This window comes from Rosa chinensis, chromosome 6, assembly GCF_002994745.2.
Source record: "Rosa chinensis cultivar Old Blush chromosome 6, RchiOBHm-V2, whole genome shotgun sequence".
NCBI lineage: Eukaryota > Viridiplantae > Streptophyta > Magnoliopsida > Rosales > Rosaceae > Rosa > Rosa chinensis.
Genome location: NC_037093.1, coordinates 47,465,154 through 47,485,806, shown reverse-complemented (window position 1 = coordinate 47,485,806; position 20,653 = coordinate 47,465,154). Strand labels below are relative to the sequence as shown.

The 20,653-nt window shown below is 38.0% G+C and overlaps 3 protein-coding genes across 4 annotated transcripts; 1 reads left to right on the top strand and 2 right to left on the bottom strand.

Annotated features, from left to right (window-relative positions):
• Positions 1 to 6,445: 6,445 nt before the first annotated feature.
• On the top strand, positions 6,446 to 10,186 carry LOC112173600 (E3 ubiquitin-protein ligase RNF4). Of its 2 annotated transcripts, XM_024311279.2 has the most exons (8): positions 6,450 to 6,536; positions 6,622 to 6,683; positions 7,216 to 7,306; positions 7,450 to 7,724; positions 7,825 to 7,879; positions 8,374 to 8,483; positions 9,444 to 9,720; positions 9,889 to 10,186. In XM_024311279.2, exons 4-7 carry the CDS (start codon positions 7,500 to 7,502, stop codon positions 9,687 to 9,689), a joined length of 636 nt encoding a protein of 211 aa, XP_024167047.1. In that variant the 5' UTR covers positions 6,450 to 6,536; positions 6,622 to 6,683; positions 7,216 to 7,306; positions 7,450 to 7,499; the 3' UTR covers positions 9,690 to 9,720; positions 9,889 to 10,186. The 2 variants fall into 2 exon arrangements, with proteins under 2 accessions (XP_024167048.1, XP_024167047.1); XM_024311280.2 differs by lacking the exon at positions 7,216 to 7,306 and having other exon boundaries at positions 6,446 to 6,536.
• A 1,090-nt stretch (positions 10,187 to 11,276) lies between these two features.
• LOC112171448 (dormancy-associated protein 2-like) lies at positions 11,277 to 11,639 on the bottom strand. The gene has a single exon (XM_024308631.1). The coding sequence runs from the start codon at positions 11,637 to 11,639 to the stop codon at positions 11,277 to 11,279; it is 363 nt and encodes a 120-aa protein (XP_024164399.1).
• A 3,619-nt stretch (positions 11,640 to 15,258) lies between these two features.
• On the bottom strand, positions 15,259 to 18,309 carry LOC112168836 (oleoyl-acyl carrier protein thioesterase 1, chloroplastic). Its single transcript, XM_024305765.2, has 7 exons — positions 17,657 to 18,309; positions 17,048 to 17,181; positions 16,851 to 16,964; positions 16,292 to 16,387; positions 16,078 to 16,165; positions 15,930 to 15,998; positions 15,259 to 15,833 (listed from the first exon to the last, which is right to left on the bottom strand). Exons 1-7 carry the CDS (start codon positions 18,023 to 18,025, stop codon positions 15,567 to 15,569), a joined length of 1,137 nt encoding a protein of 378 aa, XP_024161533.1. The 5' UTR covers positions 18,026 to 18,309; the 3' UTR covers positions 15,259 to 15,566.
• Between the last annotated feature and the right edge of the window lie 2,344 nt (positions 18,310 to 20,653).

Sequence of the window (20,653 nt, the reverse complement as noted above, 5' to 3'; positions counted from 1 at the left end):
AGCACAATTACCCGGTCAGTAAAATAGGGTTAGGAATACATGATTTAGGGTAAAACATTTGGATCTGGGTTGTGTTCATGAACAGACATGTGAAGACATTAAGATCTCTGGGAAGAAGAAGGAGGCTATCAGTTTGGTTAATTTTGAGGTGTAATCTCATTTTAAATAAATAATACCACTCGTCAATATTTTATTAACTCGTCAAACCATGTCAGCATGCTGACATGGCTTGACCGTAGCACAGAAAAATTTCTCCAAAATGTGAGGCATTCACTATCGCAATAACCTTCAGCAATTGATCATTCAGGATGGGCTTTGTTTCTACAATAATCCTTTAAATTATGCATTTTTCTGCATACAAATGTAAATAACATTTAATAGAATTTGTATGATTAATATACTCATATAAATAGATAGTTTTAAAAATTACCTCTCGAATGGGAACATCCAACGATATTGTACTAGTCCAGCAAGTATTGCCTCGTATGCTAGGTGAATTGGCAAGTGAGTCATAATGTTAAAAAATGAAGGTGGGAAGTTCAACTCTAGCTTGCACAAAATTACGACAATATCTTTATCTAGTCTTTCCAAAACATCCAATCTCAAAGTCTTGGATGTCAACTCCTTAAAGAACAAACAAAGTTTGATAATGACCTCACGAACACCTTTAGACAAGTACCCACGCAAGGCAACAGGAAGAAGCCGCTGCAATATAATGTGGCAATCATGACTTTTCAACCCATAAATCTTGGAATCAGCAATGTTCACGCAATTAGAGATATTTGAAGCCATCCCATCTTGAAGTTTTGTACAATTACAGAAGTTACAAAAATATTTTCTCTCATCTGTACTGAAAGTATAATATGCTGATATAAACTTAATTACACCATCAATAGATTTGGGGTGTAAATCAGACTTGATGCCCATCTCTTCCATATCAAGACGAGTCTTATATGAATCATTCGTCTTGCCTTCAGTGTCCATCAATGTTGCCAAAAGATTGTCGCATATATTTTTTTCTATATGCATTACATCAAGATTGTGGCGTAACTTGAGTGTATGCCAATAGGGTAAATCAAAGAAAATACTTTGTTTTTTCCAATTTAAATAATCAGCTAACCTCTTTCTCTTCTTCCCCTTTCCAAAACATGGTTGTGAGACATGAGTCAATTGGCAAACCACATCATCCCCTGATAATAAGGCAGGTTTCATTCTCTTCTCAACTTTACCATTGAACTCCAAATTTTTTCTCAAACTATGGCCTTGTGGCAGAAAACGACGATGATCATAATAGACAGTTTTTTGCCAATTGTTTAACCACTGATGCGGTGTCTGCTCATTGCATGTAGGGCACGCCATTTTTCCTTTGGTACTCCATCAAGACAAATTCGCATAGGCAGGGAAGTCATTTATTGTCCATAGTAATGCAGCTCGTTAGAAGAAATTGTGTCCAGATTCAGCATCATATGTAGCAACCCCAACCTCCCATAGTTCCTTTAACTCTTTAATTAACGGTTGTAGAAACATGTCAATATCATATCCAGGAGCTCTTGGTCCAGGAATAAGCAATAACATCATAGAGTTTGGATCTTTCATATATTTCCACGGCGGGAGATTGTATGGAACAAGAAATACCAGCCACATGCTATATGAGGTACTCAAATTACCAAATGGATTAAAACCATCAGTTGATAATCCTAGTCGAACATTGCGAGAATCTATGACTAAATGACTCATGCTTTAGATCAAAATCTTTCCATGCTTGAGAATCAGCAGGATGCCTCATATACTCATCATTTGGCCTTTTATCCTTGTGCCATCTCATATCTACAGCTGTTTTCTTTGATATAAATAATCTTTGCAGCCTTGGAGTTAAGGGAAAGTATCTCAAGATTTTCTGGGGAACCTTCTTCTTGCCATTATTAGAAGAGTACCTAGGCTCATTACATACTGGACACTCCAATTTATCTTCATACTTCTCCCAAAAGAGTACACAATCGTTTTTACATGCATGAATCTTGTCATAACTGAGACCCAAGTCACGAATAACCTTTTTTGATTCATAATAAGATCTGGGACATGTGTTTCCATCAGGTAATGTCTCCTTGACTAACTCAAGCAATGCTGTAAAGAACTTGTTGCTGCCACGAAACATTATCTTCAAATGAAGCAACTTCACAATGAAGGATAATTTAGAGAATTTTTGACAACCTGGATACAACTCTTGCTCAGCATCGCTCACCAATCGTCTAAACTTACTTTCTTCGATGATAGGGACATGTTCTTGAGAATCTCTATCATCATGAGCTTGGAACTCATTTAACATCTCAACTACATCATCAACATCCTCGTCATTTTCAAATTCCATGATATCATCTTCCGGTTCAAAATCATTGTCTTCTTCTCCATGATTTGTCCACTTAGTGTAATACATAGCCATTCCATTTGCATATAAATGATCCTCAACTTTGTCTGGGCTATATTTACGAAAATTATTGCAATTCATGCATGGACAAGGAATTAATTCAGACCCTGGCTTCTTGTGGGCAATTGCGAAATTCATGAATTGTTTCACCCCATTGATATATTCTCGCTTTCCCCTAGTGCGTAACTGATCCAACTCCTATCCATCAACGATAAAGACTAACTCTAGCAAATATCAGAAAAGAGACAGAAAACTAAGCTGTAAAACTAAAGATCAATAGAAAACTATTCAAATAAGGACCACCTTGCTTTGATTATACTAGCCAAGAAATACTATCTATGTTTTAGTATATTTCAATATAAGATAGAGCATATCTATATGTTTCATAACCCTAAAAAGTTTGTAATAAGCAATAACGAAAGAAGTCTTACCTTCTTTTGTAAACTGGATATTGAGACTTGTTGGCTCCTATTCAATAGTTGCAAGCTGCACAAATTAGACAAATTAGCATATCTTTATTTGCTGCAAAAATAAAGAGATTATAGGTATCAAACATTAACCTAAAGATGACTGGCTACACTGTAATTGACAACTTGAATAAAATCTCAACTAGACAACAACCCTCAGTATACATTCAGAACAAGCATGAGGCTTCACCATCACATAACAAAGGTCGGAAGTAACCCATTTCCCTGATTAAGCACTTTTATGTGTTGGTTTCCTCTTGGAATTGTTCTTAGGACGAACCTTGACAAAAGCCTTTTCCAAATCCTAATACAAATGAAAAAGAAGAAAGTTAAGAGCTTTACAACAACTATGTGGTCTGCATTAAAATCACAGAAAACAGGGGAAAGTGAGGGGAAGAGAGGCAAGAAGAGTGAAAAATGGACCTTTGCATATAATGTCTCGTCTAAATGTCTTTAGAATTCAAAACCAATCAGCCTTTACAAAATGAGGTTAAATAAACAAATTGGATCACATCACTTTAATACACTAGCAAGTCTATCCCCTCTAAACTACCCAGGTTGCAAAACCAAATGAAGAACACAACTAAGTTTGGTTAGCGATATCAGAACTTCACCTCCAGCTTTCCAACGCCTGGGGAACCCAATAGAACTATTTCTCTTTTAAATTTGTAAGCTATAAATCTATTTATGCCATCTGACAGTTAAGGACTAGTAACTAGAATACCCAGGAACTTCTGAAAACTTGATAACCCAAAGAAACATCTTGAAATACACGTTAGTTGGCTCAAACATTTAGGATGCCTAGCTAGTGTTTCACAAAGTAAGTTAGCTATACCTTATAAACACTATTGAAATACACCCTTGACTTCATTGATTGTCAAATAGCTCAATCATGAAGTGAAATCAGTTCAACAAGCCTCTTAATGACTGAAAGAGATACTTACAATCAAGTAATTCGTTGGAGGAGAAGATCGAAGGAGTCTGAGGTGGGGGAAGAACACGATGACCGACGGAGTTCAGTACATCTACAGGGTTCAACAAAACAAGATAAGGAAATAGTGATAATACTTAAACTATGAGATACACTTTTGGCTAACTTACAGATCTTTGCTTCATTGCAAGAAGTTCATAAATATTCCAGAACTCCATATGATCATTTTAGTCTACTATTATGAGTTAGTTTCGTGTTTGGAATGCAGATGATAAAACTAATCAAAATGTAGCAAGACAAAAGCTACAAAGAAAAACTAATCGAATGCAAGTGTTCTTTAATTTATGCAGATGCAAGTTTGAAACTACAAAGAAAAACCAAACAAAAGCTACAAAAATGGAATCCCTGTACATTTTGTGGAATAGTTATAACCAATTTTGCCAAAGAGGAATTACACTTTTGGCTCATCTCTATGGAAAACAAAATCTTCAAGTTAATTGAGAGCAAAATAAACAACAAGCGGTTCAAATTTCAAATTCGTTTACTTCTGTATAGTTTTCTAAGCAACCGAATCGTATCTGAATCGTACTTGAATCACACAAGAAAGCTTTGGATTACAATTTTACATGGAATTGTACCTGAATCGCAATCAAAATTCGGTGCCAAAGCTTCGAATCCATTGATAGTGACCAAAGTTCTCAGATTATCAAAATCTGCAACCGCTGATTGTGATTCTCCGGTTCTCAAATTGTCCTCAGATTTGTACACTAACCTTCCTGAAATTCCAGAAATTAAAAAGAGAATGAAAACTCATAGATCATAGGATGAAGAAATTAGCGATGAGCGAAACAAATGACAGACTAAAACCTTGCGAAGATTCAATCTGATGGAGTCGGAGTTGTTGCCGAGGGAAGAACGCGATGGAGTCCAGCTTTCGAATCTTTCACCTCGAGGTATGCGAGTTATATATCAAAACTACTCTAAAAGTGTGCCGCTTGAAAATTCATTGGAAAAAAAAAAAGACAAAAGAATTGGTCACTAACCCTAAAACGACAACGTATTTGTTCAAATGTAATCAAACATGTTGTGGCCAGACCTAGCTTGGTCACTATTAATTATACATTTGGTCACTAATAGTCAAATGATTAGGCGGGAATCTGAAAATTTTTGCGCCAACTGTTTTAGTGACCAGTGACTAATGTTGATCACTAATTCTATTATATTAATGACCAATTACAAGTTTGTCACTAGGATTTGGTCACTCATGCCCAGATTTGTTGCAGTGGAATAAACCTTGACAAGGTTTTGATATCAGATTATGGAAGGACTGAGTCATATTTGGTGCAAATGGTAAGTATCATAAATCTTAATGAATATGAGATTTTATATGAAAAATTGAACTAGAAAAGGGAGGAAAAAGGAATGGATAATTGATGGGTATCGGGTGTGTCATGAGAGAAAAGAGAGAGGAATTATATGAATGGGTGAGGGTGGCGTGTCTCCTTCACTCTAACCATAAGATGAAGAGTCACATCCATGACCTTGATCTCATCGTTCGGTGAGATGAGTTGGAGGTTGCAAAAAGAGAATGAGAGAGAGAGGTGAATAGTGAGGGGGAGAGAGAGAGAGATCAAGTTGCTATGTATAAGAAACAGAGAGAGGAAAAAAAATATTAAAAAAAATGTTTGGGTTAAGATGGAGTGACCCAATTACCCCTCAAAATATGACACATGGCAAGACACTAATGCCGTTTTGGACGGTGTGTATCATTCTTGAGTCCGGTTTCAAACTTGGGGTACCAAAGTGATAGTTTTGTATAATTGGGTACTGAAGTTAAGAGTGGGCCTTAAGCGTTTTATCCACTTCAACCACAAGCTTCCAAACTGCACCTGATGATGTACACAAAATTTGGAGATGCTTTACATAATATTGAATGCAATGAGTTGCAATCTTCATGTGGGGACAAAATTATGTTCTACTAGCATAATATAGTAGAAAAAATCATGTTTATAATCATAAGGCCATCATTATTAGGCTGTTGTAAAGTTTTATAGTTGCTCAATGGATTCAAATACACCAAATAATTTCAGTTAAAATCCTACCAGGAATAATGGATTCAAAGGGGCTGGAATGATCACTGAACTCATAATTTTTTTTTCCATGTCTCCATTGCAAATCAAATGTAAAATTTTCTCAAAAGATGAGTCTAAAATTTCTTGTTCTACCATGATTAAACTTCAAAGCATCATATTAGAGAGATAGAATGACTATGCTAGAGAAGTTTTTGATGAAAAAGAAAAGAGAGGATCGAAAAGAGTTTTGAAGTCCTCTGTGTCTGAGGGAAAATAAGGGTTTAAGATTTGAGAATGATTGACTTGCCAAATAGAAAAAAGAAAAAAAAAACATAATTATAAGGAAATTGAATTAAAGTAATAAAAAAATAATGGGAGTGTGTGAGTAGAGAAAAATGAATTGTGAATAGCACCATATTATTATATCACACACGTGAGATAGACAACGTGGACGAGTCGGGTGCGTGATCGGCTCGTGTGCAACAGTGGCCCAAAGATCCATGTGCGTTCCCACTCCTCTTTCTCCTTGCCTGTTTTAAAAACCAAACAAAACAGGGAAGAAGACAACGACGGAGCGGAGAAAGACTTTGATATAAAAAAGGAAAGAAGGAGAAGAAGAAACTATAAATATATATTTTAGGGTGAGAAGAATTCGAATTCTCATTCTCGTTTATCCGGTTTCAACGGCTTAATCAATTTCACTGATATTATTATTATTATTTCCAGTTTCTCTCCGGCGAACTCCTTCGCTCGCCGTCTTCCCTCTCATCCTCTCTGATTGATTCAAGGTACGATTCTCATTTATATCTTCGTTTTCTCTTCAATTCGATCCTGGATTTGATCCTCTTCCTTCTGCTTGCTCTGCCTATTAATTGCCTAGGGTTTCTCTCTGCGACGCTTTTTTTTTTTTTTGAATTTTTAAACTTTTTTTTTTAAAGAATTGTGAAATCCTTCAAATTCTGTAATTTTGGCTTTATTTCGACGATTCTTTAGCAGGTTAGATTTAAAAAATCGAGACTTTTTTGAAAAAGAATTTGAATTTTTAGGTTGGGAATCATTGAGGATTTGAATGGGCTTATAAAATTTGGGGGAGTCGATTTAGTTTGGGTTTTAGAGAAGATAAGTAGACCTTTCTAGCCACAGACTGAAATGCTGTGAGGTTTGTAGTGATCAGACTGTGAATTGCAAGCAACTAGGATTTTCAGTTCAGGACTTGATGGTGTTTAACATTGCACTGAGCTTTATATAGCGTAATTTGATTTGTCATGTTGATTTAGTTGATTTGGAGGTGTGAAAGAGAATCACCAACTTATTTGGTAGGTTAAAGCAAAGGGAAGTGAAAACAAACAGTGGATCATGATCAAATCTATTGTTTGATGAGAGAGTTGCAGGAAATAGGAAGCTTATCTTTGTGAGTTTGACTTTTCTCATGTCTAGTATTGCTTGATTTTGCAAACTTTGAGTTATTACTGGTCAAGTCATATTATCTTTTATTGGTTTTGGACAAAGTGGAGCACATGTTTGATAAGAATGATTACTGTTGAACAAATTTAGGTCTTAAACTTTTGGAGCTTCATCTTGGATAAGAGATTTACATACATAGCATGAGCACTCGGATGGCAAGGGGCCCTTCTGCAAGAACTGGTCTCAGGCGAAGGAAGAATGAATTAGATCTCAATAGTACACCACCTGGTGAGAATCGGAATCAAGAGGGAACTTCAGCTCAGGTGTTACCTCAGGTTGAGAGACCTAGCCAGCCCCCATTGGTGATTGATCTTGAGGCTATTGATGATGATGTTGTCATATCTTCCCCCAGGGCTATTGCTGAAGTATGTTTTAATTTAATTTTATGTATTTCTTTGTTGTGGGTATCTCTGCACACTTGATATACGTTAAAATAAAGCTCTAATATTGTGATATTTATATCAGGCTGAAAACAACTCCAGAAGGAACCGAAGGAGGCCTGTGGTTGATTTGGAATCAGGTAATTAAGTTCTGTTCTATGATACAACTTCTAATTGTTTCATTACAGCAGAACTTCTGGGTCTCTATAGTGTTTTCTTTTGTGAAGCATGTTTATTTATTTGGTAGTTCAAGCTCTGTAATGTCAAGTGATTAGTGTGGATAAGATGAATGTTTTCACTTGGCTTTTTTTATCACTACTTTTTTACTACATAGGATAAAATTATAGACAAAAATTAGTAGGATAAGGTGTTTAGAAATGTTTCAGTCTCCAAATTTGTCCTGAACTATCCTGTACAAGCTGACACTTTATCTTCCTCTTTTATTATTTTTTATTTATTATTGTTCTAAAGAAGAATCGGTAGTTGGTTGCTACAAAAGCTTCTCACATTTGAGCTAGACATTGTCAGTGACACGTTTTAGTTTCCCCATATTGCTATTTGTGTTATATGCCTTGTGTAGTCAGTTTGTTTCTTAACATATTTCTACTTTGCATTTCTTACATCTTCATTGCAGAACTGCCTAGGGTCACTCGTCAAAAGCGCAGAAGAGTTGAGCCAAATCAAACAATCATTAATTGCGAACTTTACATAAACTTGGATGGCAATAGCAACTCCAATTCAAAGGTAATCATTGTAATTCCTCATCTTCATCTTGTCTGCCTAAAAGTCTTGTAAGGTAGTTTCATCTTTTATGTTTTGTTGCAAATGCACTGATCATCTGGTTTTGGTGAAGACATATTTCTGTCTTTATATGCCGAGTCACATTTTGTTCTTGAAGTGCAAATATACTTTTGAATGATGTAAACTTAATTTCAAACTTTTTTCTTTTTCGCACGTTTTGTTGTTGTTGTTGATTTGAATCCTGCCTCCTGCATTTTCATAAGTTGCATCCAGATTTAACATGCTAGGTTAATGCTATACTTGGCCAAAAATCAAATAGATATTAAACTCTGTCCACCATATACTTTGTTTCTTGCATCTAAGTGCGCACTCACAAGGCATGATGAAATGGTAGGTCAAATTGGCCAATGTTGAATTTGCAGTGAATTATTCATAGATGAAATTAGTTTTACAACCTAAAGCATGGTTACTCTAGCCTAAATAACAGAGACGTGAGTCTCAAAGCCATTTCACAAGTAGTTAACTAAAGCATATCCTCAAAGAGGACTCTACTGATCCTGAAATGATGTTTCCCCATGTCGGTGCTTGCCTAACCATGTCTTCATTTTTTATATTATTTCATTTTATTTTTCATTTGTGTGTGTTGGTGAGTACATATTAATGGCTTGTCACTTTGATAATGAAGATGCATTAATGATTTTGATCAACTGTTAGCAACATGCTGTGAACCTTTGATATATGTTGATGTTTGTCCCACTGGTCATGCTTACATCAACTGACCGTTTATCTTGAGAGTGGTTGTCGTATGTATCTCTGCTCTACATTTGTGAAATGCTTTGACTGATCATGAACTTGATTTATGACTTTCCTACAATAAGTGTCTTTTGAAATTGAAGCGTCATCTTTGTTTCTTGTGCATATGTCTAATTGGTGGGTGCTCATCTCAAATACTTTTATTTACAGAATGAGCGGGCTATGCAGCCACCACTGCCGCCGCCGCCGCCACCGCCGCCACCGCCAAAGGAGCCCACCTTTACCTGTCCCATTTGCATGACTCCGTTGGCTGAGGAGATGTCAACAAAATGTGGTCACATTTTCTGTAAGAAGTGCATTAAGGCTGCGATAACTGCACAGGGAAAATGCCCTACCTGTCGGAGAAAAGTAACTGCGAAAGAGCTCATTAGGGTATTCCTTCCTACTTCCTCCTGAGTCTGCAACTCATGCCTCTATGATTGATCATGTAAGTGGCATATTTACCTTATGTATACATTTTTCTGGCCTGAAGATAAGAAATAATAGTTGCTAGGAGTTCTTTTAATTATTTGACTATTATGGTTGTATGGATGTTTTGATCATTCTTAAAGTACTGATAAATGATCTCTCTCTCTCTCTCTCTCTCTCTCTCTAGGGTTATGTCAAGTGCTTTCTGGGGATGGAGGACCGGAAGAATTGTTGTGCCAGGTCTTCAGAACTGATATTTCATACTTGGGATGAATTGTCGGAAACATGTGCAGTTTGTTAGGCCTAGTGACAACAGTGGGGTTTTGTATGGAAGTGCTTTATGATTAGTGGGGTATTCCCTATTTACCTGAATACCCTGTCATTTTGTATTACATTACATGGTACAATCTGATGTTATGATTAGCTGAGATGTTAGTGGAACTAGCTTTTGGAGCAATCAAGAGAAATATACTTTCATGCTTAAATTTTCTTGTCTGAATTTATTTTTCAGTTGCATTTAGTAAAAAACGTGAACAGGAAAGTTCAAATTTGTAGACCCTTGCAACTTAATTTTTCTGTTGATAGGGTTCTATATAACTTCTGCTAAACATAGGGGTGATTTAGACCCTAGTGTTAACTGGTTGTATTCAAGGCTTCAAGCTGGATTGAGCAGGCTTCTTTGTCCTCTTTCTGTAACTTGAGCTTACTATACGAATTGTGCACACTTATGTGTGTGATACGTCCATGAGAGCTCGAGCTTGACCTTGCTTGTAACAAAACAAGCCAAGAGCCAGCCGCTCAAGCTTGAATTGTCTCTCACAAGCAAGAACAAGCAACGAACTTGCTGTTTCATGCTGATAGACAACCTTAGACACTAAAGGCCTAAACCTAGGCTTTACATTGGTTTTGGCAGGATTGGTAGTCCCCTGCCAAAACCATGTATTAACGACGGATTATCCATGTGGTTCCTGGGTTTGGAATGTTGACAATTATAATAGTCGAAGAATGATGATTTAGCAAACAATAGAAAAGATAATAAACGTTGAAATCTATGATCTAAGCCTTCTAAGATACAAAATGAGGATCCGGACAGCGCAAAAAGATGAAAACTGATAATGATTTATGGTAGAAAAGGAGGATTTGATATACAACTTAAAAATTTCTCGTACTGTAACTGGGATATTCGAATATCTCATTGCTTTATGAGAATGGCCCCAAAATCTTCGTCGAATAAATTATTCAAGCAGGTGCTGATACATGTTCGTTTTGTTGGACTGTAAGAACAAAAATTCAATCCAATCCATATTAAAAAGAAATCCAATATTATGTTTGATGCTGTTGCAGTGTTTACTCGAAAAGTTTTGAATAGCTTACTCCAGCAAGCAACAAAACTACTTGGATCGTACACTATGCACTACATATCTCATCGTGGAACCAAAGAGACAGATATAGAGCAGAGAGAATAAGTGAAATAACTAAAGCACCATTTTTTTGATAACTGAACCATTACATGGTCTCATTATTTAGGCAGTAGTATTATACTTCAGTTGACACCACTGAACCTGGTCTATGTGACTATGGATACTTGCCACCATCTCCATTTTGACCATCGCCTCCATGATCAGGAATGTCACCTTTCTCGCCATTGCCATCGCCATCGCCTTTGCCATTGCCTTTGTTATGATCATAAGGAATGTCACCTTTCCCACCATAGCCATGTGGAGTGTCCTTAAGCCTATGGTTTAAGCCACCGAGCCAAGGATGAAATCCCCACCCAAATCCATGTCCGAGCCCCCACCAAGGAAATCCCCATCCCCAGAACCATTGAGGGGTATAGACCTCCTCTTTCGGTTTCAGCTCCCTTCCTGCAGCTTTAGAACCCACCAGAAATGTCACAAGGAGTAGTGTGACAATGAGCAATGCCTTTGCTTTCTCCATAGCAACTGTTTTCATCTTTCTCTATTCCACTCTTCGTCTTTTGCTCTGTGGAGCTTTGCATTGAGGCTAGCCCTATTAATAGTGGAGAGATGATCATTTTGGGAATGATGTACATTGGCGTCTGCATGGAGGTTTTGTTCGTTATGGTATGTATTTGTTGGGAGGGCTATTGTGGGTTTTAAACCTAGATAATGCACGATCATGACTTAAATTCTATTCTGGTGTGGTATTAGGTTATTCTGATGATCATAACTAGGAATAATTGGTAATTCATTTATGGATTGATAACCCCAATTGATTTTACCAGTTCGTTATGAAATAGACCGGTAATCAGCAGCATTAAGTAGGATGCTGATTGCTTGAAATTGATAGAAATACAAGAGAGCACCAACAATTATTTGAAGAGATCGATATAGTTAAGTGTAGAGAGTTGTTAAACTCTTCAAAGGACCTTAGCTGCACCACATCATCGCCGACCTGTAAAGTCTCACCTTGCACCATTCTTGACCTGCAGCCACTTGTTAAACCATACATGAGGTCTTGATACCTCACAAGAGTCGAAAAATCATCAGGAAGCCGGGGTGATAAGAGCCAATTGGAATAGCTTGGTTCGGAGCATAGTTAATATCTATGTCGCATAAGGACTAGGGTAGATTAAGCACCAGGGTACCACTGGTTATGTCATTTTCAGACAATGTTAAGTTGCCAATAAACTGATACTTTGCAGGGTGCCATATATCAATTCTAGCTTTCATATCGGAATGCATCATACCCTCCATTGTCATAGTCTAGCTACTAGTTAAGACTTCTCTCTATGATCGACTTGTGAGATGGTGTCTGCATGTTTGCTCTATATATAACAGATGTACTAGTTGGTTTCCAAGGTAATTGTTGTATATTGTATCAGTCTGCGATAAACAACATCTTCACACTCATTTTCTAATAATTTAACATATGAGTTCTAGTTTTGTGTTTTACAGTAGGATGACTAGAATCTTAGAAAGAAATTTAAAGATGTGGTCCTTTGTAACTTTAGAAATTTTTCTCTTGAGGGGTTTGCTTTACAGAACTTGTTATCCAAGCTACTTCTGCAGAGGAGCATACCAAGGGAGCATTTGGTGCTCAAATTTGGCTTGATTAGATTTGAGTTCAACTAATTGATTCAAATTTAACTTCAATATATTTCTTTGCTTGGCTCAGGTTGCTTGTTTGTTGTTCTAGAGTTAAGCTTGGCTCAACTTAGCTCATTTTGACAAGTAGAGCCTAAGATATATAGCTAAACTTGAGCTTCAAGCTTTGGCAACACTAACACAAAGTGAAAAAAATAGAATCATAGAATATTTGATATTCACAATATCCCATTAACATCTTGGACGAATGAGCTGAACTCATGCTTAAGTTGAACTGTCTTGTGACTAAGAATCATAAAATACGAGTTGTTCACCAGCCAACATGCATAGCATTCAAAATTCAGTCTTTGCTTGCTTACACACTCGAACAAGCCAAAAACAAGCCGAGCTCAATACAAACTCCAGTTGTATCATGCTAAGGGTTTGGTATATACAATGTTGGAAGATTTTACTGCAATTCGGATATTCCATTAGCATATATGCTAGAGTTGAGGCTGGCCTCATATTTATCGTCATGTTATTTAGGCAGTTTCTGTGATCAAATATTTGATTCATTGAGAGTTTTCACTATTACGATGCATGAGATCGGCTAAGTGACAAAAAACAATGCATATTTAGGAAAAAAAATTTGTAAATTAGAGGCTTACTTCAACAAGCACTGGATAACATTCTAGTCGATGTATTTGATAAAGCTAGCAGTCAGTTGTGTATCGCTAGATTCTAGTTATAGCTGTACCCTTGGTACCAGAGATCAGATAGTGGATAGAGCAGAATCAGCAGGTAGTAAGTGAAATAACTGAAGAACATATATTTGGGACTAAGTACTGTTTAGTCTCTGAAGTATGCATTCGTCCTCTTTCAGTTCCTGCCTTTCTAATTTAATCACAAAAGTCCCTGAACTCAAAATTTTTAGCCTAACTGGTCCATTCCCTCCATTTCCTCCGGTTGCTGGCTGACATGTCAGTTATCTACTTGCCAGCTCAGCGCCACGTAAGACCCCGATTTTGTAAAGTGACGAGAATGCCCTTGTTGGTGGGTTCAAGGAGGTTTCAAATTTGTTGCTGGTGAGCTTGGTGGTGATGGTTTCTCTTTCTATGGTCGACAAACTTCAACAATTGTCATGGTTGGCGCACCCACCGACTAGCACTGGTCATCCCACCGCTGTACCATCACCCCTTTTCTCTTCATCCCAGTCTGAGAAATTTCTTAGTACACCCACAACGGCGAAGGAGAAAAAATCTCTTGTATTGATGACCTGGATAGAGGGAGAAAGAAGATAAGAAAGAAGAGAGGAGGAAATTTTGGAAGAAACTGAAGCAGGGGCATTCTTGCCACTTTACAAAATCGGGGTCTTATGAGGCGCTGAGCTGGCAAGTAGATAATTGACACGTCAGCCAACAACCAGAGCAAATGGAGGGAATGGACTAGTTGGACTGAAAATTTTGAGTTCATAGACTTTAGGGATTAAATCAGAAAGGCAAGGACTGAAACGAGGATAAAGACATACTACAGGGACTAAACAGTATTTTTCCCTATTTAATTGAAAACTTAACCATTAATTACATTAATCACCTAGATAGGCTCATTATTTATAGTAGTAAATACATGTCAGTTGACACTTGACACCATAAGCTTGTTCTATGTGAGTATGTGATCACTATGGAAACTTGCCACCATCTCCATCTCGAGCATCACCTCCATGATCAGGAATGTCACCATTTCTCTCCATTGCCATTGCCTTTGTAGTGATCGTAAGGAATGTCTCCTTTATCACCATAGCCTTTGATGGCATTGTTTTCTCCATTATAACTATCTTCATCTACTCGTTGACTCTCTGTGTATTGCTTTTTGTAGTTTGAAAATTGAAGCAAGCTACCCTTATTAGTACTGTACATAAAAATTTTGGTACTGATGTTCATTGGCGTCTGCATGGAGATTTTGGTCGATACAGAATGGTACTAGTTCAGTGGGCAATTGTGGTTGTTAAATCTGGGTGGCCCATGACCACGACTCTCAAGTCATTGCTGGTGTGCTATTACTCTTATTAGGTTGTTCTGATGATGATAGGTAGGAATTACTGGTAACTTCATCGATAGCTTCATGGCCCCATTGATTCAATGGGTCATTACCAGAAAAACTTCAGAAGCAGCATCAACTCAGATGCTGGTTGCTTTGAAATCGAAAGAACTCGACTGTTAGAAAATGTAGCAGCACCAGTTGTAGTATTTGAATGTTACACCTCAAAACTTTTGAGGTCTAGCAATTCTGAACATGAGATGAAAATTAGAGAAGTACAAGTCGCAAATGTGAAAGCTCGTGTGTTCTTTTAAGCTTTTGGGGTTTAGAAGTCGTCTAACATGAATTCAGATTAATTTGCTGTAATAACTCTTCTTTTTTCTCTACTTTTTCATACCCCAGAGATCAGAAAGATAAAAAAAAGGCAGCTAGAGTAATATGAACCCTATATTTATTCAAATGAAACCAGCAAAAATCCCAAACGGATGCTAAGAATTATCATTGAAGCTTGAACCTAGTAATATTACATTCCAATGAAGATGGGTTACCATTTAAAATGTCAGATACAACATAAAATGGTGAATATTCTTTGAGAATATATTCACATCAGTGCACGAGATAATGACATATTGTAACAATTGCAATTGGGAAAAACTTAGAACATAAACTATGAAGCTGACATCAACTAAGAAACAAAACCTCTCATACAATGGACAAAAACATAGGTAACCAGAAATAAAATCAAACCAAAAACAGGTGAAGCCAAACAGATAAAATGATTTTATCGTCTTGCCGGTTTCTTTCTCCACACTGTGCGTCCTCTGTTTATTTCTGATCCATCGCCTGATATTCTCAGTAGATGCAAAAACTGATGGTAGTCATTTTGATTTTCTGTTGCAGCAGGAGACCCATTTGTTCCCTTCAAACTCGCTTCAGCATTTTCTACATTAGTAAGGGAATCGACTATGTCATCTTGTTGACACTCTCGCCTGTAATCTAAGGTGATAGTCTGGAGTTCATGGCTATCAATGACTTCTTGAGGCATGCTCTGTTGTAAGAAGAGAATATCTCTTATGAGACGAACAATAATTCATGGCCTTAAAAACAGATGATACAATTCTAAATGAACAGACATGTAACCGACCTCTAGAACCCATCCTATGTAGGTGACATTATTAACATGCTGGTTCATGTCCAGGTCTGCTCTCCTTGGCTGAGAAATATAAAGGTATACTGAGAGCACTGAATAAAATTAAGAACTTAGAATCAACCATAGGACCATAAGACCTTACCACGAGTCCTAGTCTGGAATACTGAGCAGGATCTTCTAGTTTAGCTATTTTCTTCAAGCTACTATTGTTCTTCTCTGGGAATGCTAATCTACCAATGCCATACAAAAAACCAATTATAAGATTGTGCAGCATTTGTGTGCATGCAGGCAAGTTAGTATGCAAACCATATAAAGGAATGATAACTAAGGCCTGCAAAAAGAAACAGGGTTCTTACCTTAGCTCTCGTGGAGCAAAAGCTAGATGCTCTTCGCGAACATCATCACTGACTTTCTGAAGCCTCCTAGTGTCTTGGTTCATCATCACCCACTTACTGAAACCATGCAATAGAGATGGTCAAGTTTCAGAATACATCACAGAACCACACAACTTCGTGATAAACAATAGAACTGCAGAAAAACATTCAAAAATATCCTCACATTTGATCTTCAAGAGAGATGGCAGAATTAAAAAATTGAAAAAATATTGCAGTGGTAAATGTTCTGGCAAATAGCCAGATTAAGAGCGTCTAAATGATCAAGAGGCATCAGTAACCATGTCTCCTTTCAAAGCTACAATAGCTAAGGGAGTGACTAAAAGATTAAGAATCTGCCACGAACAGCCTAGACAAACTATAACATCACAGAGTATGAGGAAGCTGGCTCAATACAATAACCATGTTATCTGCAGTATAGAATAAAAGTATTTTAAAAAATCTATTGCTTTCTATACTGATACCATTTTTTCTCCAACATGTTTGAAGATTTCGTATAATAATAAACAGAAACACCATGCACCTTGTCGCTCTTCCAATGACTTGCCCAGTGGCATAGTCCTTAAGTATCCAATCACGTCTAGTTCCAATTCTCCCTTCCCCTTGGCACCACGTTTCTATTTCAACAACATCACTCCTGTTGCACATACCAGCATTATAAGATTACACTTGCTGGATACAAATCCAAACCAGAACTAAAATACAGACAAGAAATCCCACCAAGCTGGATATTTGTAGATTTCAATGTGCATGCGAGCAGTGACCCATATTAGATGCAATTCCCTCATGGTGGTTGTCGTTGCAAACCCGTCGGTTGAAAATCCCACAACTTGAGCATGGTTGCATCCAACCTCCTACATTACCAATCCTCAAGGTAAATATTGTATCAAACTCATGACAACAACACCAACAATATGTAATTAATCAGCCTTCCTCCTCCCTAAAATTAACCAACTTGGATAATCCTCCCACAATGTCTTTAATCTTGTTCAAGGTCGAAACTTTAAACGAAAATCACTTGACTAACACTCGAAATTGCAGTGATCAAATATCTAACAAGCTATCGCAGATGATTTTTGAACTTGTAGCAATCAAGGCTTTACTGCCATTAAGAGTATAGAACTCAGAATACAATAGTGAAAGTACCGAGGTAAATAAATTATGCAGCTGGAGCAATAAATCACAGAATTCCAAAACTCGATAAATGCATGTATGAAAGCAGCAAACTGAATCCACCAAAAGCCCTCAAATTTGCCCCAAACAATTCAAATCAATAGAAACTTTGCACCCTTTTGAGACACATTGAATCGAAATTGAGCTCATTCTCACCTGCAACAGATTGGCAATCGTCTCCACGGTAGCAGTCTTGTTCATCCCAACCTCATAGCTCCTGACTATAAAGCACTCCCTATACGACTTGCCGTCCTCCGCCAAGCTCCCCTGCCTCAGCCTGTCCGCCAGGCTGATGGGCTCGACCCGACCCGGCCCATTCTCGGCGCCCACGGCTCCCCGGTCCGACACCACCGCCACAATCCCCCTCCTCGACGAAGACGAACCACCGCAGCTGTACGTAACAATCGAAGGCGGAGCTTCTTTCCGGCGGAGAGCGAAGCCGGGCCGGGACTTCTGCGGGCCCAAGAAGCGGCATTGGGCCCCGCCGTGGATTTGGTCCACCGCATTGCAGGAAAGCTTCATCATTGTTTTTGGTGCCGAAAGGAGAGAAGGGAAAGTGGTTTGGGACCAAAAAAACGGCCGAAACAATTGAAGGATGTGAGACTTGCAAAAGGTGTGTGTTATATAAGAATTTGGGGTCGATGGGACCGAGGAGGGAGTTGGGGGGAAAGGAAATGGGACTGGGTTTTGGGGTGGAATAACGAGATTGCCACTGGATCGGGATCGGAGATCGGAGCACCGTGCGTGTGAGGGCCAAGTGGATAGCAGTGGGAGCCAAGTGGAGAGCGACTGGCTTTTGCTACCAAGCACATGCTGTGCCTTTGTCGACCGAAACGTAGATTTTGGTTGGGAGCTGTAATAGGAGAGACTTGTCCACTTTCATGTGTGGACCTGGACCTGGACCTGGACCTGGACCTGGACCTAAACAAGACCGGGCCGGGTTTCATGAAGTTAATGTATTCCGAATTCAGACCACGTTATTACCAACATGGGAAGCTTGCCACCCTTGCTCTTGGTATGCCTATATATATGCAGCAAGGTTAATGTATTAATTAAAGGATGCAAGTAAGCATCAGGCAAGCAATAAAAATAGCTTGTGGGTTGTGCATGAGAGTGAGAGAAAAAAGTGCTAAGAGAGAAATTCTCTTAGGTGAGATATTATGTTCTTGGGTATTCTATGAGTGAGGGTGTACAAGTGTTTTGGGATTTAACTCATGTATCTTGTACTATTTTTATTCTCGTAGTGAAAAAGCAAATATCTTGGGTGGACGTAGGCAGGAAATTTGTCGAACCACGTTAAATCTCGTGTCAACTGTATTTCATCCTTGTTTGTTTATCTCGTTTTATTGTGGTGTTGTTGTAGGGTGTGTCTAATCCTGAATCTCGGTTCGTTCGTGGGGTTAAAATCCCAACAAGTGATATAAGAACTTTGGTTCAAATCTGTGGCGGTTCGTTTGAAATTCAGGGCACCATGATTACAACAAAGAGTTTTGCAATTCAGCAGTTTGATGGCAAAGACAGTTTTACTCTTTGGCAGAGGAGAGTAAAAGATATTCTTGTCCAACAAGGCTTGGTTAAAGCTTTGAAAGGCAAGGATGGGAAGCTAGAAAGAATGAAAGATGATAAGTGAGAGGAGCTAAAGTCACAATGTATTAGCACGATACGACTCTATATAGCTGATAACATTATCAACAATGTTATGGATGAAGATTCTCCGTCGGCTCTGTGGGAGAATGTTAGGGTGCTAACCCCAACAGAGAAGAACTAGAAGAAATCTAAGAGAAAAGGCTAAGAAAATAAAATGCAGATTTTCATTCATAACCTTCTTCTCAAGCTTACAGGGTATATATAACAGATAACAACACGTGTCGCACATCTACGGCTCAATCTACCTAACATATTTGCCTCAACGAGGTTGAAAAGGTGCATATTAAGCCTATCAATAGAAACCGGGAAACTAACACTTAATTTCATAACAATCCATCCCCCTTTTGCAGAACTTGTCCTCAAGTTTCAAATATGAAAGGCATCGCAAGCAGAGCCACAATAGCAATTTTGAGAACCACAGGATATCCCTGACACATTTGCCAATCAATCAACCTGCATATGAGAAATACCATTCTGGAAAATGGAAGCCCAAACAACCACTTGCATGGCAGCTTACCCTCAAAAGTGATCATCAAAACAAATGCTTTGAATTTGAATTGATCAAATCTCCCAGTTGGATTACCTGCAAGAGATTCATGCACAATACACATGATGCCCTTCACTTCATCCATAGGCCTAGTGGACAAAACCATCACCAACTGCATAATAACTGAGATATCATAGATTTTGCCATCAATGTCTGCAATAACTTCAGCAACATTGTTCTTCCCACCAAATGCAATTTCAAAAGCACGTGAGAGGGAGACCAGGCACTTGTTTTCCTCACACCATTGATGCAATAGACTCTTCAGTGCATAGTTAGGTAGAAGGGCCATGTGAATAATTTTCTGTCCACTTTTGGGGCATGTTTGGTGCTCTGAATTTATTAACTGAGCAATGAAGTTTCCATCATCTATAAATTCTCCTCCCACCTTCAAAATTCCATGCTGCAGCAATATGGTTAAAAAAAGCTTCTCCTCATATAATCCCAAAAACAATACCAAGTTGCTTCTTCTTAGCTTTCATAGCAAATTCATCAATGTGTGCTTTATCTATGGTTATCATCACACCAAGGACAGTAACACACATAACTGATGCCACATAAAGGAGAAAAGCAGTAACCATTGGGATAGCTAAAGGAAAACAATACCTCAAAGAAACGTATAGCCAACTTGCAACAAGTTCGGATAGACCCCCATATGAGAACCTGGCAACAATAGCCTTGGCAACTGCTTGATCAATCTGAGATTCATTTTGCAGCAACTCTAAACTTGTAAATGCTTCTACCACAAAAAACATAAAAACAGAAGTTAAGAGAAATTGAAGCTGTTGATCTCCCTTAACAAGCTCTGAAATAAAATGAGGGAAGAGTATTCTTCGAAAGAGAAAAAAATATCTCTTATTTTCTCCCGATGCACTGTTTTGTTTCTACCTTTGATTTTGTAACTGAGCTGCTTGATACTTGTGGGATAAGTTCCTAACCACATAGCAGATATAAAAGTGAGT